General features: G+C 45.6%; 1 protein-coding gene across 7 annotated transcripts in view; it reads right to left on the bottom strand.

The window, feature by feature from the left end:
• The window catches only part of SLC38A4 (solute carrier family 38 member 4), a 68,688-nt gene that overhangs the window by 6,813 nt on the left and 34,927 nt on the right, over positions 1 to 26,948 (bottom strand). For all 7 annotated transcript variants that reach the window (XM_084749114.1, XM_084749113.1, XM_084749117.1 and 4 more), the window contains 12 exons: positions 18,238 to 18,476; positions 14,170 to 14,260; positions 13,538 to 13,653; positions 10,608 to 10,681; positions 10,053 to 10,145; positions 7,313 to 7,394; positions 7,144 to 7,226; positions 6,973 to 7,031; positions 5,935 to 6,210; positions 5,723 to 5,802; positions 5,482 to 5,582; positions 2,550 to 2,674 (listed from right to left, as the gene is read on the bottom strand). In XM_084749114.1, the coding sequence (XP_084605240.1) occupies positions 2,550 to 2,674; positions 5,482 to 5,582; positions 5,723 to 5,802; positions 5,935 to 6,210; positions 6,973 to 7,031; positions 7,144 to 7,226; positions 7,313 to 7,394; positions 10,053 to 10,145; positions 10,608 to 10,681; positions 13,538 to 13,653; positions 14,170 to 14,260; positions 18,238 to 18,359 (1,302 nt within the window). In that variant the 5' untranslated portion in view covers positions 18,360 to 18,476. The remainder of the gene's footprint in view (positions 1 to 2,549; positions 2,675 to 5,481; positions 5,583 to 5,722; positions 5,803 to 5,934; positions 6,211 to 6,972; positions 7,032 to 7,143; positions 7,227 to 7,312; positions 7,395 to 10,052; positions 10,146 to 10,607; positions 10,682 to 13,537; positions 13,654 to 14,169; positions 14,261 to 18,237; positions 18,477 to 26,948) is intronic.

Here is a 26,948-nt window from a genome sequence, read left to right as displayed (position 1 = left end):
ATCTGTGATGAAGACACTGGAGAAGGCGAGAGGTGGTCTTCTGAACGCATCACAGATAGAGCATGCGCCCATCCACTCAGGATGCATCACAAAGGCTGCCTGCCTTCCTGTCCTTTGGTGACATGTGAGCCTCACGGCATGAAGGGAAACACAGTTGCAGGTGTCACCCTCCATCCTCTGGAAGGAGGTGCATCACATAGTGGACACCCCTCCCCCCAGTGCTCCACACCCCTAAGGAGATCCGTGTTAAGGTGCTAGTGGAAAGCTAGCTTCAATTTTTTCGAGTTCTGCATCTTTCCGACAGACATCACAGACGGCTCCGATACACTTGTCCTAAGAAGCCCAAGCAAACTCGGGATGACAGGTAAGACTAGAGAATACTGAGCAGACAAACTCTTACCCTATCCTGTCATCTAAGAAAGAGCCCAGTTACTGTTTGCTGGAAGAAAAACAGTGCAACTTAGTAGCTAAAATTGGTAGATTTGAACCCAGACCTAGGTTTGTTTTATTTCTTGTATATGGGAACATTAAGGCCAAGAAAGAAGCTTCTTAGCTGTCAAGCTGTTCGGAACGCAAAGAAAGCCCTCTGGGAGAGCCACACCCTCCGGGAGAGCCATGCCCTGTGATCAATTCATGGAAATCCTACCCACAAGTTACAAGAAAATAATAAAAACACTGCCCATAACATCTACTATTTTTGTCAAAAAACACATCAGAATTTGGCCTTTTAGAACTTGACTGGGATAATGAAGTTGCCACTTATTTGTCACCATCACATCCGTGGCCATTCGATCTGCTTGCCCCATCTCACTCACATGGATTAATGGAACATCAAAAACAAAAAACCAAAAAAAGCAAAAAACAAACAAACAAAACAACAACAACAACAACAAAAAAACTAGAAAAGGCAGTTCATACATTTCAAAAAAGGCAAGCTTCACTCAAAAAACGTTTTTCACATTCAACACCACCAGCGCATCCTCTGTGCCGGCCACCATCCTGCTGGTGACTGCTGCTAACTGTGGCAGTGGAAGACCATGCCATGCCTGACGTCATACTGCTAACACCGAGTGAAAACACACAAGAAATGGCAGATACCAGTTATTTTTCTGGATGTTGGCTCTTATGCCCAATTTTGGTCCTAACGGCATCTTCACACGGACGAACTGCTACAGTTCCTGATGATCCGATCTAGTCCGGGGCATTTGCTCTTATACAAGATAAGAATTTTTAAGGGAGGTTTGGATTCCTGATGTGAAGATGTAATAGCTGTCAAAGCTGGCTATGATGCCTCATTATGACAATGGGCCTTGCATTACTCAACAGCTATCTACTACCTGTGTGACCACAGTGACATCCATCAGTCTCTTGAGACTATGGCTCAAAAACATTGTATTAAGAGCTTGCCAGTAAAGCAAAATAAAAGCATGTTAAATACTTAAACAATAGTGCGAGAGTCTCTGGTATACCAAAACGTAGGGACTCTCTGACTAACAACAAGGACTCCACATAGGCTTGGCCCTCAGTAACTATCTTCTAGAAATTTCATCCTATAGAATATCCCACTCAAGCCTGAGCTCGCTTTATGCTAAAGGTCCACATATGACATCCAGAATACTTTCAGATATGTTACAGGCCAGGCGCTATTTGAGAGTCAAGTAATAGCCACGATGGTAACAGGGATTTGATTTCATGCACTCATGAAAAAGGAATGTGCCAAAATACACTTTTAGCACACAAGCTTTACTTAAAGTGACCGCGGCACATTATTTAAGCAGCTCTCTTATGCCGAGTCTTATGTGGAACATTTTGTACGCAGCAAAGCTGGCTACTGTGTCGCTTGTTTTTACATCCCTAAAATGGATGAGTAAACTGAATGTTTACAAAAGGGACAGAGTTGGCAGGAGGGTGAAAACCCACACTTGTCCGTAGGTGGAGTTTTAGCTCATGTAGCCCACACCCTCACCTCCAGTTCAGTGCTATGGGACACACTGATGGATACCCTGACCAGAGCCAAGGAGCAGGAATCTCAAATGCCAGAGGGCATGTGCCAGTGTTAGTGGGAAAGGTCAAAATATCTCTTCTGGTATGTCGTCTGCTTAAGGAGTGTCCTTCCCATCAGCCATCAAGACATCAGATTCAATAGCCTGACCTTTAGATGCTTGGTACCTCAACACAACAACCGAGAGGAACAACTGAAAAACCGTCAAAACTACAGCAAGCTGCAGCGTAATGTTGAAGTTTATGTGGCTTTGGCTTCTACGTTTCTGGAGTCAGAAGCACTTCTCTTATTTTTATTAGTCTATAGATAACAGCCGAAGCTCTGCTTTTTTTTTTTAAATTAAAAAAAAGTTCATGGGTTTTTTTTTCCCTCATATTTGAAAAACACTAACATTGCTCACTGTGCGTGCACATATATGCTTTAAGTGGCTTCTAAATTCTATGAGAAAATAATAATTGGCTGGGACACACAACTCCAAACACACAGATACCTAAATTAACACTGAGTCAGAACATTGCCGCAATCCCTCAGAACTCCGTGTACTTACTGGGAACAGGACGATGGGCACAGTTAGTGTCACTGCCACCAGCACTGCCAGGCGTACCATGAGAAGAGGGGTATCAAATGTGTAGACTTTGCTGTAAGCATGGAGTAACTCGTCCTCAACTTCCCCTGCAAGATGAAGAGTTGTGGAGTTGATGAGTCGGCTCTGGCCACTCACAGACACACGGGGTGTAATGGAGGAAAAAGGAGGACGGAAGTGGGCCAGGGTGGGGATGCATATGGTCCTGATGCTGGGAAAGCTGAGGATGAAGAGCTAAGAAGCTTCCTGAGATTGTTTGCATCATAGTCAATCTATGTCTGCTACAAAGAAGCATCACAAACCAGGACAATGTGCTCTGTTTAAGGGATGAAAAACCCAAGCGGTACCAGCCTGTCCTGCCCGCGCCACCACCATCCTCAGACCTGTCTGTCCAGCTACTCCTGGTGTAGCTGCTTGGCATCCAGTGTGGAAACTCTAGGACTGCCATTTGTGTGTGTGTGTGTGTGCGCGCGCGCGCGTGCGTTTGCATGTTTGCGCATTCACCTTTGGGAACGTGTGGAAGCCAGAGGTTGACAGTGAGATGTTTTCCTCAATCACTTTTTTTGCCTTACTCTTTGAGACAGGGTCTCTCACTGAACCTAGAGCTGGCTGTTTTGGCTAGGCTGGTCAGCCACAAGATGTGGGATCTACCTCTCTGGTCCTTAGTAACGGGGTTTCTGACACATGCTTCCACCCAGATTACAGAGGGACTGGGGATCCAAACTCAGGTCCTCGAGGGGCCTTTAAAAGTTTGCTGTGTCATAGAAATCGTTAGAAACACATACAAGAATGAATTCATGTTTTCTTCTTCTTCTGGCTCTCTCAGCCGTTTTACTCTAAGACTTATCTGATGCCTTCTTTGAAGACAGCCATTCGGAAGTCCAGACACAAATGCACACAGATACATATGAAATGAAGACACAAACAGCACATAGATGCATATGAAATAAAACATAGCCTGGTTTCCCCTCTGTGACTCTCAAGACAAGACAAAGAGAAGAAATGCACTCAGTGGTATTGATCTTGACTTTCACTAATGTATGCATAACCAGTGACAAATCAGTACTAAACGCAGGGGAAGCTCTTGGTTAACAGTCAAATATTAGTCAAATAGAAAAGACACCTAAGCAAATGATGCCCTCTTCCCAAGTCATTTCCTTCTCAATTTTTTTATGCATTCAATTTAATTTACTAAATCAGCTTTTTAAAAAGTTGAGGTTCTAGGAGGCAAAAGAACTAATTTATCTTACAACTTTGCAGTTAATTTTTGTATTGTATATGCATTATATGCACATTTATTTTTCTATTTTAAAATAACTGAAATGTTTTCTAAAGTGGTGTGTGTCTTGCAATGAACACTTGTTAACAGAACTCAAAAAAAGTTGGAGGTGTTTATTAAAAATGTCTACTTGTATTGACACCTTAACTAGTGTGCAAATATGATAACACACTTATGTTTGATTACAAAAGCTTCTCTATTGGGCTACACTTTCTGGAAGGAGTAAATAATGTTAACTCCTTTGTGTACTGTTAAGATGCCAGGCAGAATGTTTAACTCGTACTATGGCCATGCCATTTACACATAAATAAACATTTATATATAGAGATATATAAATGTATAAATAATATGTGTTATTTAAACATATAAATAAATGAACCTGAAATACACACACACACACACACACACACACACACACACACACCACATACAATTTAGAATACTCCCAGATTGAAGGAAATTCTTTCATATCTTTTTCTTAGGAAATTATTACTCTAATAGAATTAATTAAAATAAACCAGACATTTTACTTAATGAATTAAGATGCCAGCCTTAACTGACTGGTAATAAAGAAGTGGGTTCAAACCTAAGGACTGCAAGCTTTGCCATTTTCTTGGTAGCTGTTTCCTCCCCCCCGCCCCCCCAAAAAGAGTTTTGCTGTATATACTTGGATTCATTTGCACTGTGTCTAGCCTGAGCTGGACCAGCAAACTAGACCCTTCTTCAGCTCATTCTCCACGGCTGTGGGGAGATTGGGGACTGCCCCTGACATGATGCCTGGTTCCCCTGATTTGGCCACTTCCCCTCAGTGGGGAGACCCAGCGGCACACAGAGGAAGCAGGCTATCCGGATGAGACCTGGTAGGCTGTGGTCATATGGTGTGGGAGGAGGTCCCCTTCTGTCATAGGTCTCGGGGAGCAGAATTGGGTAGAAGAGGGAGGGAGGGTGGAGACGAGCAGATACAAGCAAGCAGATAACAATCCGGATTAATATGTATAAATTACAATAAGTAAAAATTTAAAAAGGAATATCACCTATACATGGAGGAAATTAGTTTAATTTGAGGGGTTTGGTGTATGTGTATGTGTCGGTGGACATACATGTGCATGCGCATGTGCGTGTAATGCTAAGTGTCTTCCTTAACTGTGCTGCTCCCCTTATTTCTTGAGGCCGGTCTCCTACTGACCCAGAGCTCACAGATTTTGTTGCTTAGCGGGTTTATAAGTCCCACGGATTCTCCCTGTCTCCACCTCCCCAGCGCTGGGACTATGGTCATGCAGGACCGTGCCTGGATTTGTATATTGGTGCTGGGGATCCAGACTCGGGTTCTTACGCTCAGACAGCAAGGACTTTATCTACTAAGCCATCATCCCAGCTGTCATTTAAGAGATTTCAAACAAGAAAAATCAACGCAACTTTGCAAGTTGCTGGGATCTATTAGCAGGTGGATCCAGAGTCCGCTTCCCTTGGAGAAGCGGCAAAGCTAAAGCGAGTGTTAATTAAGAATACGGCGTCTATAGATGGCGGTGCCCACGGAAGGAATTAAAAAGAGCTTCACTTATCCAGGTGAGTTATCAGTCCAACCATGAAGAGAATGCCTGGGACAGGATGACCTACCGTAGAAAGTTAGGTAGCCAAAGAGAGCGGCAAGCAGATACATGACGAGCATTCCCGTGATGGAGATATTGGACACTGTTTGCATCTTCCTCCGGGACCGGCTAGAAAGAAAAATAGCATCAGGCTTCACTTTAAAAACCATCCCTGTTCAGAAAGAGGTTGTGCCGCCTCATAAGGCATCTTTGAATAAGTGAACACATTTGCAAGTCAAATTAGAATGCCGAAATGATGGCTGCCTTACTCTTTAAGCTCGCTGTAGATGGGCAGGACCTCAGGGTGACAGACAAAAGCAAACGCCAGGATCGGAATCGCATAGGCTGTCTGCAAAAACACAAACAACACTGTATAATTAGAGGTCCGGCATCGACGTTGCTCCCAGAGAATCTCAGTTTACGAAACAAGATTCAGAGACCACAGTGCCGGGCCCGTTAGGGGTCCGGGCCTGTCACTTACTCTCGAGTTGAATACAAAGTATTTGGGCTGACACTTGTCATCGCTGTGGACCTCGTACTCCACCCCACTGCCATGAAGAGGACCTGTGGCCTGGTTCTCATCCAGTCCTGCAGGGTTGTGGTGGCTGTAATCCATCATGAAGTTCACACCAGTGCTCTCCGAGTTGTTGGGTGACGCAATCACGTGCATTGGAAGCGTGTTGTTGAACGTCAGGTTTCCAGGGTTGTGATCCAGAACAGGCAAAGGGCAGGGGATTTGAAATTTTTTGTAAATTACCTACAGCCAGCCATTAAAAATCAAAAACAACAAAACAATCAATCTTTGGGGGGGAGGAACAATGACATAAAATCTATCTGTGTGCTGGTAAGAGAACTCAGTGGTAGAGAGTTCCCTTAGACTACCAGGCCACGGCAACTCCTTTTAGCCTCTGCTCAAAGGAAAGAGCTGGAACCGTGATTGGCAGCACCGTTTTCTAGTCAACAGTACCAGGCTTAGGTGAGTCCACTCCAGGCCTTTGTGGCTCTTCTATGACAAACATCATTTCTTCAATACCTTTCTTACCAAGATCTCATCAAAAATTCCCTCCTCTTCCTTTGGGGGAAAATGATTTACAAATGTTGCATCTATGATATTTTAGGGAATTTCTCCTTTGGCTTCTTCACTGATCCCGCTACAGTTATCCTCTCTTACTGAATAGAAAATGGGATAGGGAGCGGCTGGGACAATCAGATATGGCCCCGGCCTACTCATGTCTGCGATTTCCGTCTTCTTAAACACTGGATCGCTACCATGGTCCTTTGTTTAAGTGTTCACCCAGAGAGCCTAGAATACGCCATTGGTTACGACCTTGGCATTCTAACTCAACTATTTTTAAACCCATGACTGTCCCCTTTCCCACTCCAAATTAGAATACAATAAAAATCGCTTGTGATGTAAGAACTATTTCAACGCTGGTGAAGAGCTGGGACAAAAATGAGGGCGCTAACAAAGCACGGCACGCTTGCCAGGCCGCAGAGGGCGTGTCAACAGGGCACTTACCACACTGACAAAGAACACCATGCACGTGAGGGAAAATCCACTGGTGTAGCCCAAGTAACCTAGGGGTGGGCAGAAAGAGTTTGGAAGGTGACTATACCATCTAGAAGCGGGTTGCCCATTAGAACAACAAGTAAAGATGCACATATTTTCAGTCAGGCAGTGAATTAATACCTAAGTTTTTGAGGAGAGACAGTGGGAGGATAACCCCCACGGACACAAAGACGACGAGGTAGTTCCCGTTGAGGTACCATTCCCTAGAAAAGAAAGAAAGAGGGCGTTGGGAACAGACGAGATCAACAGAACAAGCCTCCTGGCATGGCAGGGAGAATGGGAGACGTACCCAGTGTTTTCTTCAAGTCCCATGAACACTCTGATTACTTCAGGTAGTTCGTATTTAATGATGAAGAGGTAGCTTGACATTGCTGAAATGGACAAAGGGACAGATCAGTGGTGGTGCGCACACTGCCACCCCATGTGTGCTGTGAGGAGTCAGAGCCTTTGGGGCATCCATGCTCCTTGGCAAGGTGAGCATCTCGTCCCTAAAGCAGAACAGGAAGGCCCCGTGCACTCTACACAGCACCCAGGTTCTCCTCAAAAGCAGATGTCTGTCCTTCCAGCTCATACACGAGGGGCTGCGGTTGACAGTGTCCATGTTGATTCTGGGTTAAATCCAACTTAGAAGCTCCCGGGGAACTTCGGGTCCCATATTTTCAGTCGATAGAGATCAGCGTGGACTGTGTTGTGTGTGTCTACGGACAATGGTCTGACAAAAGAAGGCGGAGGCCAAGCCAAGCGAGCACAACTGTATAGCAGGCCTCTGGGCAATGCGGTCACTCTGGCTTTCCCCAGGTGACACCTGTCGGGTCCTCTGAGGTCTCCCAGAGCTGCACAGAGAAGACTCTCAGAACAGTGGCCACTGAAAGTATTCCAGACTGACAACAGAGTATGAGAGACCACCCCCCACTTCTCCATTTTGTCAGTTAAGGATTTGGCCTTTTTCCTCTTGTTCAGTTTCCCACTGGTCAAGAAAAATTACAGAAAGGGTCAAATTTCATCTGCACAATTTTGAAAATATCATAAAATCTGTAAAACCTCTCCCTGCATAAATGTATGTGTACATATGTAAAACATGACAGTTCGCCTCTAACGGGAGAGATTCGTGCAATGCTTCTTTCCCAAATCCACCATTTGGTGCAACTTGATACTAATTTGTTATATGACACATGGTGAGAGATACAATTAAGGATAAACCCACAGGGCTGAGGCTGTAGTTCAGGGGGTGGAAATGATTCCCCAGCATGCTCGGGGATCTGGGTTCCAGCTCCCAGAGTCCCGCACAGGGAAAGGCCAGTGTTATACAGAAGCTGTAAGTGTGGGCATGTGCGACACCCTTCTGTTGTGGTTGTGTGAACAGGCCTCTAAGTCGGACACCGAACTGTGACTTAGCTTTGAATTAGTCCCTGAGCTCCCGTGGAGGTAAGGATGGCGCCACTTATTTCTGGCACTATTGGGTTCTGTGGATTCATCATTTGATGGTCTGAAAAGCCTTGGAGAGGACAGGTGTGTGTGTCTCTGCCCATCCCTGCAGCTCAGGAGTTTAGAATTTCAAAGACATAGCCAACATCATATTGCTTGCCGAGGGCAGACCCCTGACTGCTGGCCCGTTGTGTCGTCCCAATCAATGCCAAAGGGAAATGATTTCTCCAATCCCTGCCGTGGCTTCCGCCCACGTGGTTTGGTTAATCTTTACAAAGGCCTTGGCTACCGCAGAATCTTACAGAGCGTAAACAGGAGATGCTTCTGATGAGCTAGCTGGCTGAGGGACCGCTCGGTTTTAGAGCTCTTAACTGCTGAGTCTCAGTGATGTCACCAGCGTTAATGTGTTTGGTCTTTGGAAATTCAGGGTGCTCCAGACCTGACTGGGTAATGTCAACACCACCCTGCTGATGTTAAAACACCGGTGGCAAGGGCCAATTTCTTAGGGAGTTGAAAAAAAAACCAAACTGTTCTAAAAGTGGAGTTGCTAATTTAAGAAATACAAGTGGCTCCCCTTATGACAAATTGCTAATCACCTGAAAAGAGCATTTATCTGAGGTGGCAGTGTGCAACCTCATCTCTCTTAAAGCCACACTGATTGTCTTTGGCTCGACACAGACACCTGCAAGGGTAACGGTGGCTGTACCAATGCTTTGAACACCCATGGTGCCATCACTCATCCTGGGCAGTGAAAGGCTAAACACATTCAGGTCACCTTATTTCAGCTGTCACAAACTGGAGTAAGTATGAGACGAACTTATGAAATGCTTAATAATTTACATCTCTGTAAGGCGGAAAATTTTAACTAAATATACAACAGACTCTTCAATGGGCTTGATGCCTATAGGCCCAATCCAATAAAAAAAAAAGACAAACAAACAAATAACAAAGACAATCCTAGTGATTCTAGAGCTGTCTACACAAGACTTAAATCTAAAAATATCAATAAGCACACTGGGAGCTGGGGGAGTAGCTCACAGTTAGAGCTCATGCATATTCAAAACAGGGTGGGTTCAGTTGGGTTGGAGCTCATGCATATTCAAAACAGGGCGGGTTCAGTTGGTGGTGGTCGAGGGAATTTGGTGAAATTAAAAACTAGAATGTGGGCCGGGCGTGGTGGCACACGCCTTTAATCCCAGCACTAGGGAGGCAGAGGCAAGCGGATCGCTGTGAGTTCAAGGCCAGCCTGGTCTACAAAGTGAGTCCAGGACAGTCAAGGCTTCACAGAGAAACCCTGTCTCGAAAAACCAAAGGGGGAAAAAAAAACTAGAATGTGCAGGGCATGGTGGTGCACGCCTTTAATCCTAGCACTCAGGAGGCAGAGGCAGGTGGACCTCTGAGTTTTAGGCCAGCCTGGTCTACAAAGCAAGTCCACGATAGCCAGGACTACAAGAGAAACCTTGTCTTGGAAAAACAAAAAAACAAAACAACAATAATACCAAAAACTAGAATGTGGGAGTTTTTCTGTAAAGCGCCTGTTTGTTGTTTTTTATGGAGCATCCCACAGAAAGTACAAGTGGTCCCACTGCAAGCCCTTCTCTTACCTCCGATGTTCTGCATTGTAATAGAGACAAAGGCTCCAATTTTCCCAGGCCATCCAAATGCCTTCTCCCCTAACTTCTCATAAATTAAAGATCCTATAAGAGAAGGTGAAATTGCCATGTTAGAGGATCGTTTTCACGCCTCTGGCACTTCTTTATATAACTCTGGGATATTAAGCATGTAACTAAACAGTACAGAGAAGTGATAAGAACCAAAGGACGAGACCTCAGAAACCAAATGGCAGTGTCACAAGTGAGTTGTGCACAGCTAGTAACAACAGCTACCCTTCCATTTGCCAAAACCCCCCCCTTTTTTTTAAGCGCCCGTTTGGCTTGCACCTGAGCCAGTCGGTTTTCATTCTTGACTCTTACTTGCCCAACTAACTAACAACCTTGAGAGAGTATTGCTGAGGTCATAAAACAATAAATGGACCGAGAGGCTGACTAACGCTTTCCTTAGCTTATAACGCTGTGTGTAAGTGGAAGGATTCTTTCATGAGGATCAAACTAGGCGAATAGCCTTTTGGCTGAAGGTGTGGACTCAGGGCAGCGGCGTACCTCCCTCCTTGGCGGTCTTCAGTAGAAGGTGAACCGAATAGAGTGACAGTATCGCCACTGTAAGCAGCATGATTCTGTAAGGGAACACAAAGTGGACAGCAGGTGAGACACTGTTGTGCTAAACACGGCCATAAACTGCAGTGATAATTCTGCCTCTTCCAGTGTGAACTTTGCAAGAGAAATACGGATCTGGAGGATACCAGGAAATGCCTCCCGCACTGCCACACGTCCCCTTGAGAGCCGTACAACTGGACTTTCTACACTACACACGCTTCAACTGCTACCCGAAGCCTCTTACACTGTGGTGCGCTGTACATCACAGCTGAGATGCTAATGCGCGTACAATTAACACATCTCAACAGCATGCTGAGCGCCCAGAGGTATACATACGATATTTGCCTCAACTAGTTGCAGTAAAACATAGAAAAGAATAAAAAGCAGTTAAAGCCAAGAACCTGACTAAGCCTAGGCTTAGACACTCAAAACGAGAATATAAGGCACCTTGTCCAACTGAGGGTCGGTCAGGTACATTAAAGAAAGTGGAGGAGGGTGAGTGCAGAAGCCAGCAGGACCAGTCCTTGCTCAGACTCAGCAGGAATCGAGTCTGCTGTCAGGGCCCTCTCAGGACAGCATGTGTGAGCAGCCTCTGTATGTTAGTACTGATCAGTAGTTCTCCAAAACCAAGAATTAGATCATAAAAAGAAGAGTGTGGGCAGAGCCAGGCATGGTGGCACACACTTGTCATCTCAACACTTGGGAAGCTGAGGCAGGAGGATTGTCAGTTCAAGGTCACCCTGGTTACAGAATGGGACCTGGTCTCAAACAAATAGGGGAGGGGGGTAACACCACGCAGATAATAAACAGAGGGGCAGTGTTGCCATCTCTCAGAGAGCAACCCTTCCCTTTGGTCACTTTATGTGCAGACACACACTTTCCCAGTCTATCTGAAAATCCCAGTGAGATCCCTGCTGCATTATGGGTACTCAGACCACAGGTCACATGCTTAGAGCTACTCTAGCTGTTGGTGTCCGTATCTTCCAGAAACCAAATCTTCCAGAACAGTCTAAGCAATGGCTTACTCGTCTATGCGGTGTGAATAGATCCATTTTAAAAGAATTATGTAGTTCAGGTTACACAATTTTGTCCCATAGGGGGACTAATAAGGAGCATCCCTAAATCTTAAACATGTGCTTTGCTGTGGTGTATATTCTAAAAACCAAAATCAATGGAACACTGTGTCTCCTGCTTGGGACTGAGGGGGAGACAGCCCAATGCGGCCCATGCTTCTTAAGATACACAAAGTACATCGCATGGTGCTTAGCAATGTGCCGGGCTCTGGTCTAGTTAGCCTGCTAAAAGGAAGGGAAGGCTTTGCTTCAAGTGTGGAAGGCAACGTTCTCCAGAAGGCAATCCATGGCTCCAGGGTTGGGGAAAGTGTTTCTGTTTCCGCTCCTCGGTGGTCTGTCATAATCTCTTAGCTACTTTTAGTGGCATGGATGACTCATAAGAAGGCAGTCTTTTTGTCTCAAAGGTTGTGCTCCTTACACAGGCACATAGATATGCAAATATATGATGGGCCTACTATGCGGCTGGTAAGTGGTTAATTGATTTCAAACACGGTGTATTGAAGTTGGTATAAAAACCTGTTCGGCTAAAGACTATTATACATAAAATAGTCCATTTGACACAAGATAAAAGTTCTGATCCTCGGTCCTTAAATAGCTGTATGATTACATCATCCTGTGTGATGTCAGAACACAAATAGCATATGTCTGACAAAGTGGAGCTGTTACATTCTTAGACAGTTAGCTCTCTAGCATCGTCTTTGGGACCAGGCTGCGCGTTACCATGACTCCCAATGCGTAATGTGACTACAGACCAGCGTGTCTTGGGAAATACCAAACTGTGTGTAACCATGCCAACATCTGTGGTTGTCCATCACAGATAAGACCCCTGTCCAAGCACCCTATTGCTCAGCTGTGGGATGCTATTAATTTTAGGCAGCTTTTGACCAAGTGTGGTAAAAGTGCACAGGCTTAAAGTAAGCTTCAGTTGTCCCCCCCAATATCCTCCATGCCAGGCACTGTGTTAGTGGGTAGGCTCCCCCAATATCCTCCGTGCCAGGCACTGTGTTAGTGGGTAGGCTCCCCCAATATCCTCCGTGCCAGGCACTGTGTTAGTGGGTAGGCTCCCCCAATATCCTCCGTGCCAGGCACTGTGTTAGTGGGTAGGCTCCCCCAATATCCTCCATGCCAGGCACTGTGTTATGGCTTAGGAAAGGTGCGTGGCAAGACATGAGGTCAAGCCTCTGAGTCTTATAAGCTAGTCAAGAAGCTAGATATTATGCAAATCAGACACACACACACAGGGGCGTTACAATCGAGGTATCTGTCACAGAGGTCATGGAAGGCAGCACTGAAGTCACCCTGTGCTCAGATGTGAGGGCTTAACTAAAGAAGAAGCAGCTGGCGCCATATACGATGGCCAGTGCCCCAGTGTCTAGTGGCCAGAGGCATAGGGAATAGCACCAGGGCATGCGGGACTCCTAGATGACATGAGCTATTTTTCCCTGAGATTATTCAAGAATTCGATTTGCTTTGGAGGGGGGATATTTCTGATTACCGAATGCTACGCTAGTTTAAGCATCTGTCAAGTGATGAGATACTCAGAGAAAGGGTTTCTTCTTTCTGCGTACTGAGGGGCTGCACTCACGTTTTGGAGGTTGAATACATAAGCACTCTGCCACTCGATCGAAGACACTCGGATGGGTGAGCGCCGTGAGTACTTTCCACTGGGTCTCCCTCAGGAGGCAGATCTCCATCAGCGCAAGGGCAATTTACCAATATCTCCTCAGTGCTCTTAGAGAGCTCCATCGGGTGTTGGACTATACACAGCCGTGGCACTAACCACAGACATGTATGTTCACTTACATAAAAAGGACGATCCCCGTGTTGGCCATGGCGTAGGACAGGCCCAGGATCCCACTGCCCATGATGGCATTGCTCAGGTTGAACGAGGACATCCCGAAGGAAGTCGTTCCAGGGTGCTTGAAGAAAAGAATGCGGTGTGAGCAAACATTTGCCAAAGGGTCAGCTTCCCTTCCGTCACCCTGCTCACGTTCTACCTCCTGAAAGAGACTGGACCCCCCCAAATGAAAGAGTAAGGATAGAGTCATATCGAGTAAAAGCCATTAGTTCCTCAGAGCGTCAGGAACATGCTATTTTGAATGGAATGTAAGGCCTGTCTTCAGCATAGGTCGCGCAGGAGAAGCTGGAACTGCAGATGAGCCACAAATAGAAGGGAAAACAAGGTATGGCTGCAGATTGCATTAGGGTCAGAACGATTTCTTGAAAAAAAAAAACAAATAAATTTCATAAATGATTCATGCAGCCATATGGCAAACGGGGAAAAACAAGCCTCTCTTCCAGTAAGGGCCTGAATAAACAGAGAATGTGCTGATGAAGGGGTGGAAAATTTCAGCCACACTGTTTTTCCCTCCGAGACCTGGGCAGGTCAGACACCCTCTGTCCTGTTTACCTCCTGAAAGCAGAGCGCCACTTACGTGTTCGTCGGCGTAATCGGCTAGCTTCTTCTTCCCCAGGAACCCATTTGTCAGGAACTTCTGACTTTCGGCATCTTCATTAGCAAATTGGCTGAACGGGCACAGAAAAGGAAAGGGGAGAAAGGCAGGGAGGTGTCTCAGCAAATGCATTTAAGTTCACGATGAATTAGTGAACCGAGTCAGGGAAGACAGTGTCCAAGTGCTCTTTCTCTTCGTCCTTCACACTAGTGCTCCTGTGAGACCAACATCTAAACTCTTAATAGGCGGTTTTGGAGAAGGGGATCAGGGTCACAAGGAAGGACATATTTTGAGTTGGAGACTGTGTATGCTATTTCCTCCCAATACTGACATCTCGAGAGAAAAGATGAACCGAGCTTAATTTTGTCCCCTCTAGGAGCCCTTACAAGGAGGTGGTGCAGAGTCATGATCCTGACGGTTTAAAACTACTGTCATCTCTCCCTCCTCCCCTAGTCCTCAGAAAGGGGAGCCCCCCCTCCCCTAACATCTGACCTCAGCCTATCGAGTCTCATCTGTACTACCTGTAAGCTCTTCCTCTGTAGCCTGGCAAGGCCGCCCTGCCAAGGGGAAGTGATCAAAGTTTGGTGGCCAGAGTACATGTCTGGAATAGTCCTTACTCTCCATATTGGGCCAGAAGGCTGAAGAAGATGCTTCAACATTATAGGGCATTTTGGGTGACTATTCAGGTAGCAAACTGTCTCTGTCATCTTCTCATTTAGGAAGCTACTAACCTGTATCCCGCTATACTCAGGCAATCAAGTTTATTCCTTCTCAAGTCTCTGATGGGGCTTGAAGACCAAATCGTTCAGTTTTACAATTAAGCTTAGCTATTTAGGGGTTAAGATGTTTTTACGTCTAGATAGATGTTTTAAGTTGATAATGATGAGATGTGATAGATACTGATTTACACTCAGAATTTTAGATGCGCCAAGATAGGAAAGATGTTCTCTTCAAGGCTGCCAAATACAAATAAGCCAAAACACTAAGAATGTAACATTTATATAATTCCTGATTGTGTCATGGTTCTTCTTGCTATAGGTGGTTTATTGTATATATGTGTAATAATATAAATGAATAGGTAAAAAATGTTTAATAAAAAACTACTGTCATGCCACAATGAGACAATACTTTTATTATTGTTTATTTATGTAATTTTTTATGGTGCTAGAGATGAGCCCTGTGTCAGGCAAGATCTCCATTTAACCACACACTCCTCTGATTTTACTGATGTAACGAATTCTTATGCAGTTCTCATATCTGATGCCCAAAATATCCCTGTGAGAGGAGCTTCTCAGGTCCTACTTAAAGGTGAGGTGACTCCGGTCAGGAAAGGGAAAGAGCATGTGTCCACTGGCCAGACCCCGCGCCCCTGTGGTCCTTCCCAGCATCACACAGTCTCAGCAGGACTCCATAGCTACTATTGCCCCCTTGTCAGTTGCATCTGCCTGTGTCTGTGTTGCTTATTGGAGAACGGCTGCATAGCAACTCTGGGTGATATATGGTGGCGTGTGTGTGTGTGTGTGTGTGTGTGTGTGTGTGTGTGTGTGTGTGTATGCTCTGAAAATGTATTTTGGCTATTATTATGTAATAGATGAAACTGAGAAAGTTATCAATGAAACCCGATGAACTAGCAGGAAAGTTGGGAGAGAAAGTAGACTTTAAAAAGGCGTGAACCGCTGGGTGGATCTCTGAGTTGGAGGTCAGCCTGGTCTACAGAGCAAGTTCTAGGACACCTAGGGCTACATGTAGAAACCTTGCCTTGAAAAACTAACTAGCTAACTAACTAACTGGCATCAGGCACAGGAGCAGTGTGATTGTGATCTGCCCAGGCTCAGGCTAGCGGCTGCACAGCGTCATTGATGCCGTCCTCTTCCTGTGCGTCATATGCCAGAAGCTTTGAGGCTGTGGCCAGGGGGCCAGTCTCACTTCCAAGAGGTCTGACCAGTAAGGGAAGCTGGCAGCGTTGTAACCTTACTTACGAAACCGGAACCCAAGTCTTTGTTGTGCTCAGTTCTGTACGCTTCTAGAAAAGACGTCCTAGCCGACACTTGGTGGCTATGATAGGCATTTCTCACACTCAAGAGTAAGACCAAACAACCGAGAACAACGGCTCAGGAAGATAATCCTTAGAAATAAAATAAAAGATGGATTTCTGGAGGGGACCCTTACAAATTGCCTTTTATAACAGGAGCTCTTCCCCCAAAAAAACCACTCCAATAGGGAAGAGGCACAGCAAGTGTGTCTGGCAGGAAGAGGCACTACGAGATGACTCTCGGACAGCAGAGTTCGATACAAGGTAAAGCTAGAACAGCAGGCACCTGCCCAAGTCCTTCTGCCTGCTTCTAGGAACCACAAGGCAGATAGCTCTGAGTGCGTGTGTGAGGAGCACACTGTAGCTTTGCCCCATGTTTCTCACAGGAGGCACAGTGCGCTCAGCTGCTGTCTTCTTCCATGTCTGCAGTCCTCCCTCCTACCATCTTGATGCGATTTAACAGTCTGCATTTAATATTCTAGGTATGTGGGGGCTGTTACATACCGTTCACAGTTGAAACCTGGGATGACAGGATAACACGGGAGAAAAGGCTGTAAACACAAGAGTTTCTTCCCATGCAAGCTAAACTGAATTGTATCCAAGGCTTTAACTTTACTTTCCTCAGCAAATTAAAAGATCCATTTATGGGAGTGGTTCTTAAAACTGAGAATTTGATTGTAAGCATATTGCATGTGTCTGAGGCATTTGCCTGTTCTTATTTGGGTGTTAAGATGAAACGTAGACATGAAACAGACTGAGATTAGAAAGTATGTGAGAAATGCCCTGAGCATGTTAAATATTTTAATACCAGACTCAACTGAGTCTATTGAAAACACAAGGAAAATACTACTACAGATTCATTCCCAACCAAATACAAACAAAGCCTGTCTATTAAAGGTGAATGTTAAATCACAAAAATGACATTATATGCATGAGCCAGCAGGTAGAAAGTACGACACTGTGAGTAGCTAAGATGATGCTGGTGACGTTGAACGACAGCATTCACTGTGGACTCCAGGGCTGGTCTTGGACTAGATCCCCTTCACTTCATCCACCCCCTGCATCCTCACACCTGAGTGTGCTCCCTTTAGGATCACAAGAGCCTATGATGTGGGCCAGCCTACTAAGAGCAGTGATGTGGAGGAAAAGGGAACACAGAATTGCTGAATACCACTTTATACGCTGAGCCCTCACTTATTCCTTGGAAAGGATGTCTGTTAGTTTGCTAGTCCATACTTTGCACAGGAGCTCAAAAGAAGATAAATTGTCCTCTAGGTCAGGCAACCATTTTTTCAGACACCACTGCCCTGTTTTTTGTTTCTGTTTTTTTGTTTTTTTGTTTGTTTGTTTTGTTTTGTTTAGCACACTCAAGAGCTACCAAGTTCAGAGACTGCCCTGATTTACTCTTTGCTAGTCCACCAACCCTATCCTCACTGCACATGTGGGGGAAATGCTGCCTCCTCCTGCCTGCCCCTCCCTGACAGCATGAAGGAGCCCAGAAGTCCTTATTAGAAACAACATGGGTGAGCTGCGTCGGTTCTGCAGAGAAAAGCAGTTGGTGGGTTAACACAATGCCCTGAAACTCTGAGGGAAGGTTGAACAGGCTGACAATGTGCCGTGTATTTAATGGGTGACCCGGAGATAGTTCGTGAATCAGATTGTTCTGGACAATGCTTTTGGAGCAAAAACCAACCAACCAACCAAACAAACAAACCCTCTGTTGACACACAACATTGAAAGTGTAGTCAAAGGAAGAAGAACTTAAGGGAGAAGCCCTCCTAAGGTAAAGGGAACTACAGGCTGGTGCCAGTGGCACGTAGGTTACCCTAGCAATGGAGACAAGGACGTTACAACGTCAGCTTCCGATCAGTCACACAAAGGATCAGGGAGCTAACGTGTTAGGAACATCACTGCTTATTGCACATTTGTCCACAATAAACCCAGTCTTTCTACCAAGACCCTGGTTTTCCCAGCCTCTGGCTCATCTTATTTTTCTGCAGTTTTTTTTTATCCCGTACCTGCTCATGGCTGCCTTCCCGGAGTTTCCCAACCCTGTGTAACTATCTTGAATACTTTCTCCACTGCTGCTCTCCTCGTCGTCTGGTTCGATGTTGACATTTCTCAGCTCCACGGGGTCCATCTGAGCGGTCAGCGCTTTGCTTTTTCTGTCCGCACAAGAGCTTCTTCAGTGTAAACAACACACGGCACCTTCAGCTTAAGGCTCTCCCACTTGTGTGGACGCTCAGAACACTCTGTTCTGAAAACAAGAGCACAAAACGCATCGTTATAATTTGCTTTGAATTGGATCGATGAATTCAAATCCCCTGCTTTGTGGATGCTTGTTGTAAAACATGGAAAGGAGTGAAGTCTTTGGAAACCTCATAAAAACCTGCCCTAAGGCTTTCCCTCACCTACTACAAAAAGAAAAAGAAGGAAAAGAAAAAAAAAGAAAGGAGAGAAGGAAAAGAAAAGAACATGCAGATATTTTGTAACTCACCATGAGGAATTTAAAAAAAATCAAGCTGTGGCAGCAGTCATCGTAAAGACTTAGGTCTTTCTAGATGATTGCATAGTTTTTTTTAAATGGAGGGGAAAGGACAGAAGTAAATTATTGACAAAGCAAGGTCTGCCAAGTATCTCTATGAGCAGTAACTAGAAAGAACATTAGTGCCTCAATTTAAGTGAACATGAATGAGTTCAAGCCACCAAAGTGCCTGGTAGTACGCAGTCCTGGACAGGATGGAGGGTTAAAGCCACATTCTAGGCGTTTGGAATGCAAGCCATAGTCAAAGTAAACGCACAAGTTGGCCTTCGAATTGACGTTAGACATTCGTCTACATCAAACTAAAATGTATATTTGTCTTTTATACTGTGCTGTATCTAAGTCATTGGGTCTCAGCACAACTTTGTTTGGATTTTGTTCTCCTCAACTGTAAAGTGAGGAGGGCGAATGTCTGGTTTTGCCTTTTCTAAAAAATACCATAGCGCTCTTCTGATGAGTATTTCCTGAGACACAGCTAGATCCTTTCAGTTGCTGTTGGGCCTTTGTCCTAGCAGAAATTCAACCACACACAAAGGGAGGATTCTAACATGTGAGCCGCCCACCTGCTAAGCACATACTGAGCAGAGAGACACAATCATGGAAATCGCTCAAGAACTCAGAAAGCTACAAATCCTGAGAAACATGAAACATACACGTGAAAATGCCCCCATCAGCTCCAGAAGTATATGTGTGGAAAACAGTTCACACACATGAGCTCAGGGCCCCACATTTTGAAAGTTCAAAACACCTGTGGAAGCTCCCTAGTATGAATGTCAGGAGGCACAAGAAACAAGATCCCTAAGTAACATAGCAATATTAAATATAATAATAGTTTTAAAATCTAAATAAGAAAGGCCTTTAAAGTTATGTAATAATAATAATTTAAAAATCCAAATAAGAAAGTAGTGTCTGTAAAATAAGTATATTGTAAAACATGAAAAGTTTAGCTTATGGAAAATCAATTCTAAAAATAAGAAAACAAATGCACCTATAGAAGCAGAAGTCCACTGAAGGAATAATTAGAAAAGTGGGAGATAGAGCTGTAAAAAGTCACTCAGATTGTAACACCAAGAGATAAAGAAACCTGAGGGAGAAGTTAAGAGACTGGCACAGGGCCCAGCAGTTGTCTCAAGATTACAGAGAAAGACTAGAAAGAGAAACAGACAAAGAACTGGTTTAGAACTAAGGAAAGACAGTGGGTCCCAGAATTTCAAAGGCGATGTGCATTTCAAGCCAGAGGGATGAAAATTAGCCCTTTATTAATACAAGATAGAATAAGCGAGCAACATAAAGTCCAAAGTCAAGAGAAGACTACTTATGAAGTTACAATGTTTCTAACTCTAAACTATATGAACTCCATCTGCCCTCACTAGAATTTTCATCTTTTCTAGGGCTGTCATGACTCCCTTAAGACACTAGGCGGCAGTGGTGAGCTCCAAGGTCCATCAGCCCGGCCGCCATGAGAGTAAAAACAGCCAGTTCTCTACAGTTTGCTGTGTTTGCTGGTCTTGAATGTCCTTCAAAGGCCCATGTGTTGAAGGCTTGGCTGTCAGCCTTTAACACTACTAGGATGTGCGGGAACCTTTAGGTCCCTGGAAGCTGCCTTTTGAAGGAAACTCCCCTGTGTTAAACACACTTCTTTTGCCTTGTAAAGGACACCTCTACAGGTACAGAAGAAGAAGAAGAGCAAGCAAGTGAAAGCTCTGAAACTGTGAGCCCTAATACACTCTTACTCCTTCAACTTGATTGCCTCAGGTGTTTTGTCACAGTAACAGAAAATTGACTTGGATGCACTAACTGCACCTTCATCTTAAGGATATTTTCACCCTTAAAAAAAAAAAAAAAGAGGCATATCACGTTGTTGATTCACTGCAAATCAAGTAGCAAACCTGGCTTCCATTTCTTTATCTTACTCCCCCACACTCAGGAATAACCTCTCAATGTCACGTCCGAAACAGCAATCAGACCTTTGGGTTTATTTTTCAACCTAGCTAACAATTCAGTCTTTTCCTCAGCCATGTTCGGTCTCCTACTTTCTCTCCCTGCTCTGGACTCTTCCAGATGTCCCTGCACCAGACTTTAAAGTGGAGGCTTCAGCAACAGATGTGTAAACTGAGATGTGGCTGCTCCAGGGCATGGTGAGGTTTTTTTTTATCATAGACATGAGGGAAGAGTACAGCCAGGGGCATTTGGTAGTGTCCAGGGCAGGGAGAGAAGGCATGGCCATGAGAGGAGAGAGAGGGTGAGAGAGGAAGAGAAGACAAAAGAAAGAACCAAGAGAGAGGGCAAGAGAGCGGAGCCAAGAGAGCACACGGCCAAACTGGCAAGGTTCTATAGGAATGAGAGGCTGGGGGAAGGAAGGCAGAGAGCTTAAGAAGTTTAGGGTAGGGGGCAGGGCCAGAACAGCCAGGGTGGGGACATGGCGTCTGTTAACGGGTATTTGTGACATTGAGAGGGCCTGGAGGCCAGCGTGCACTTTGGTGCGCTAACGGGCACCGCAGTTAGCTTTTGATCCCTAGTTTCTTTTGGACCTGACAAGACATGCCTTTAATGTCAACTGATATATTTTTTTTTAATCCTCACCTTCTTCTTTATTTTTCCGGTCATCTTTCTGTTGTCTTACTTTATGGACATGATGTTTTCCAAACTCTTTCTAAAGCTGTTGACTTGGCATCTCCAGATTTTCCTAACTGCTCTCTAGGTTCCATGTTTCGTTTGGAGAGCTTGTGCATGCAGAGTTCCCCTCTCCCGTCCCCTCACACACTTCCTGTCCTCTGCTGCTGGTGTCCTTCAAACACTTGTGATCCTAGGCTGTCTGCTGCCTGAAGAAAGGTGTCAGTTGGGTTCTAGATGGCTGGGTTTCTGGCGCTGTGGGCTTGTTCAGAGCTACCTGCTGCTCTTTCTGGTCCCTCTGCAGTGTGTACGTGTAAGGAGGCCCTGAGCGGGGGAGGACCACCCTGCAGGGCTCACTCCTAATGTACAGTTGCCACAGGGGCTGGGTTTCCATCCCTACTTGGTACACTTTTTTTTTCTGTTGTCAAGGCCCTAACATTCACCAGAGAGTCCTTTGCAGGGTTTCTTTATGGAGTAGATTACAGAATTAAGGACCAAAATGGCAGACCACCCTCCTCCTAAAACAATGCAATTTCTAGCTGTATTCTAGATTCTCTGCTCACAGGTAAATGTCGCTCTCTCCCCTCACCACAGAAGCTTCTTTTTGTGGTATATAGAGGGTACGGTAGCGATGCCCAACTGGCCATAATGTAGAGAATGAGTGACCATGAGACGCACAGCACAAACTGGCGCATCTACAATGTAAATCTTAGAGGTAAGGTTCAGGGAATGTCATTAAAGAAGAGGTGGGGGTGGAGTGGGGGGACTGGAAGCGCCAGAGAACCAGGCCTCCTGCATCAAATAGTGTCTTCCAGACACGACCAGAGAAAGGGCGCCCATGAAATCTCAACGACAGAGTTGCCTAAACAAAACCTGCACAGTGACCACACCAGCGGACATGCCAAATGCAGGGGGCAAATCTCACAACGCCCCGCCCATAGATGAGGAGCTACAGGCAATCAATGGCTGCTGGGAGAGAGAGAAAAATCAGTCTCCTCCAGGGACAAGCCCCCTAACAAGCTATTTAACCCCAACAGGTCAGCCCTAAACACATGTGCAAACTAGCAAAACTAAGTGTCTGAATTTATGTGCACCAGTTATAACCATCGTGAACTTGAGAGAGTGTGGGACACAGGAGAAATTGAAAGAGGAGATGCAAAGCGTGGAAATGATATAAATATGGTACTCACATATGAAATTCTAAAAAAAAAAAAAAAGTAAATTAAAAAAAAAATGACAGTCCAAACAGACTACATACCCCCAAGCAAGGTTCTTTGGTGACTACTGTCACTGGCCACCTGTGGCCTATGCCCTATACTTCTCTTTGAACATGGTGACAAGCCTTGATGTTACTACAGAGTCCCCTTTAGAAAAACAACACACTTACCCCGAGGCTCGTTCCCTCTCTCAGATTTCCCAATACTATCTCTTTTCTGGCTTCTTTGAATTCTTCAAAGCTGCCTCCAGCTGATAACATCGCCAGCGACTGCTTGTCACACCTCCCACTGGCTTGTTGGCCACAGTGCTTTAAGTCTCATTGCTGGAGTCTCTAGAGGCCTTGCCCCGGACCCCCTCCTAGCTACCTTTAAGACTCTAAAGTATGTTAATGGAGCTAGGGGAAGGGCAGAATGCGAGTAAGACACTGTCCTTCAAAGACAGCGCCCATAGATAAGTTTCTGGAGGGAGAAATCGTATTGAGATCAATAGACTCGGTAAGGTAGCCGTTCCATCATGAGGCCTGTGACCCTGGGCCGATGCACTCAGATCCTGGACAGAACAAGACGGTGGAAGGAGGGCAAATTCACCTTCTCTCCCTAACCTGGTATACCTACCATGTTTCCGGTTCACAGGCCTTCTCGCACAGGAGCTTATGCACATTACAGCCTGGCTCTGAAGCCTGTAGCCTCAGAATAAGTTATTCAACCAGGCTTCCTAGCTCTTTAGTTAGCAGATGACGGATCTGTGCGACCTCTGAGCCCTCATTATCGCACGGGCCAATTCCCTCCATAGATCGTGATCACGCCTGTTAACTATCTGTTTTCCTACCGCTTACCTCCTACTTGTCCCGATTCCTTGACTTGCAATACATAGATGCTCAAGCTGCCGCTTTGCTCGGGCTTCCCCTCTAAGTTGTGCTTCCAACGTGGCCGGTGGTCTAACTGACACCTCCATGCCTCAACAGTTAAGTTCCCCGTGTCTAAAATCTTCCTTCCCCTCCACTTCAAGCCACTCTGCCAATGTTGCCAAGTGGGGACGGCTATTTGGACCAGGGGCAGGAGCCCTTTACAAAGCCTAGATGATTCCACAAGCGACTCAAGCTTTTCTCAAACTGGCCTGCCTTGTTCCATCTTTCCCACCATCACTTGTCCGAGTAGACATGACCTAGTTGAACTTGTTGGAGTCATTCTTGCCTGCCCTACCCCATGTCCATTCTGTGCACACGCACGCGCGCGCGCGCGCACACACACACACACACACATGCGCATGTGCACACACACACGCACGCGCACACACACACACACACATGCGCATGTGCACACACACACACACACACACACACACACACACACACACACATTCTCCACACGGAAGCCAGAGTGAACTTCTGGAATTCATCGTATCCTTTCTTTGTTGAACACCCTCGAATGCCAACCACATTCTCACAACCGTGCCATGGCTTTACCATCTACACAGTGTGTTTCTCCAGTCTCTGGTCTTTACCTCGCTCTGCACTCTCCCTGACTGGTATCTATAACTACACTCACCTGTAGTTTTAGACCTCAGGCCAAGTGCATGTGCCAGTCACAGTGGCCAAAATGGTCTCTCTTCTGGTCTATCTTTTTTCTCAGCTTCCTTGGCTACAGAATTACAAGCAGTTCTACACAGGGTCCAGGTTGGTCTGAGAATCACAGAAAGCTCCTCTCTGGAAGCTCAGGGCTGAGACTTTTGCCCACAGTCTGGGAGTTTCAGCTAGAGCCCATTTCACTTCCTTGTAGGGGCTTCACGACACCGTTCGCCTAAAACCATGCTAAGCTCGGGATCAAAACCAGAAGACAGAAACCCTCAGGTGGCTCCCACCCTGTATGTATGTATGTATGTACAGAGGGCCAGCGTCTCCTTTAAGGCCCTGTATACATCACCGGGGCAATCCTATCAGCAGCCTCTCATGTGTCCTTGTTCTTATTTGCATATACAGATGAGAAATGGACACTTAGGTTGAGGGGCCTTCACCTACAACTACCCATTCTACAGAGAACAAGGGGATGAGGAACAGGAACTTAGGCTTTGGTGGCAAAGAGAACTAGGTATAAATCTTGGCCACATTACCTAACTGATGGATCCCATGCTTTTGAAAAAAGCAGTAATATTATTTACCACAGAACTATCATTATGAGGGTTTAAGTGTGATGTATGTCGAGGGTTAGCATGTAAGAGGTCTTTGATAAACTCTAGTTCTTTTCCATCTTGCGCTAATCAGAATCACATCCGTGTCTATATCTACATTTGAACATACAAAATTTTGTCTTCGCCATCCTGAAAAGGGCCTATGTCTCACAAGCCTTGTAAGCAGAGTGGGGAAAATTATTTTTAGAGTGCTTTTACTGTACATGAAAGACCTTTTAATTCTCTTTTGAGAGTGAAATGCTCCATAAAATAGTTTGTGTTCTCAGCTCCCAATCCTGATTTTGGCTATGACCAGGGACGAAACAGTAAATGTGTAGCCTGTTTCCATTTCTGGAGAGCCCATTACTGAGCTAGTTAGAGAACCAGAAAGTGAGAAGCTCATTTTAAACAGCGTTACAACATCGTTAACACATGAAACACTTTGCCTGTAGCACAAAGTTAAGCATCTTGAAGCATCTTGGCCACATCATTGTTGCCAACGTGCAACCTAGTGTTAGTCACATAAATAGACTTCAGGGTGGAAGTGTTACATAGTGGCACTCAGCAGCTCATTCATCAGACAAATGACAAACGCTGAGAAGGGAATGCAAACCAGAAACTTTGGAAATCCCAGAGAATGACTTCAGTCAGAGCCCTGAGCTCCAGGAACTCACCCTATGAGAGAAGACAGATTGAACACGGCAAACTTTTACCCACAGTACAGGCAACATCTTTGCTATTTTTCTCTGACTTGGGATGGCATTGCGTGAGTAAGAGAGAAAAGAACAGTGCTGGCGAGCTCCCTGCCTCAGTTCATGACAACTCTCTTTACTGGGTGCTCTTTGGGTGTACGTTGGCACGCCCCACCTCCCCTTGTCTTTGATGGTCTTACTCAAGGCCAAGTGTAACTCCCATCCATCCTCCTTTCAGCAGTTATTAAGAGCACATGCACCTCCATCGCTGCTCCAGATTACTAACCTGAAGGCATGCCCCTTTGACTTTCTGGACACCATCCTCTTTAGCACCACAATGCAATCACAGCTGCCATTCACAGAGTCCCCGGGCATCTCCCATTTCCCGTCGCCACCTCGGAATCTCTTCGCGGGCTGTTTCCTCTACACGGCACTCTCTTCCCTGTACTCCCAAGGAGGCATCGCCAGGGCTCAACCAGGGCAACTTGAAGGACTTAGAAGCCATGTGGCTGGAAAGTGCCTTCGAGACACACACGTCTGAACCAGATGAACTAGACCTCCCCTGTTCTTTCTCATCATGTGTTCTACTTCCTCTGGCAGGATACATCACATCCTGTGCTTACCTGTGTGGTTACTTGACAAACAAACAGCTGTCTAAACTAGGGAGCAAGCTTCATGGGAACAGAGTGGGTACCAGGTTTGCAGACTACATACTCCCAGCATCTGGCATGGTGCCTTGCTGCTATAATCTGCGAACACCAAAGTAACTTGAAACTGTATTCATTACAGACACGAATGCGCATGCTCGCTAGTTGGGGGGGGGGGGGAGGAACAACTAATACCTCAAAATAAAGTAGCAAGTTTATCTGATCACCAAGAGAATGAACAGCTTCACTCCCCACCCCACCACCAAATGCTCTGATGCTCTAAAAGTCAGATTTTGGACAGCGTTGGCTGTCCTTCAGCCTTCCTTTTCATCGAAGCTCAGTCTCCCCATGACAGAGAAGTCTTATGAAGACAGGCTAGCTTAAACTGTGCAGCGCTCAGCAGCTTGACTAACAACATACTATTTATGGAGATGCAAAGTCAAAACTTAAAGCGTCATAAGACACTGTCATGTTAGTGTTGGGTCTCATTACCTGGGAAAATGGCTGAGGTACCTATTTAACAAATCAAAGTGGACGCTGGCCTCCAGCTTCTCCCTACCCCCTTAACTTCCTACCTGTTACTGGCTGGCATACTGCGCCCCTTACCCCGAACTCTCCAGCCCAGGGGGCTGGGCTGCATTTCTCTATAAAACCCAACCATTTTGCCTGCCCGCTCTCTTTGTACTTTGGGCCTCCTGGTTGTTGCATCTGGCTCCCTCTCTCTCGTCTCTAAATTGTCTCCCCTACCATACCCAGGAGCAGTCATGTACTTTTTCACTCAGTTAGCCAGCCGACTTTCCATTTAGCACACTCGTTAGCAGGAGTCTCGGGTAGCAAATCCCTTACATCCA

Source organism: Acomys minous (assembly GCF_964271855.1).
Source record: "Acomys minous genome assembly, chromosome: 12".
Lineage (NCBI taxonomy): Eukaryota > Metazoa > Chordata > Mammalia > Rodentia > Muridae > Acomys > Acomys minous.
The sequence above is the reverse complement of the archived record's forward strand: the minus strand, read 5'-3'. Positions and strand labels throughout refer to the sequence as shown.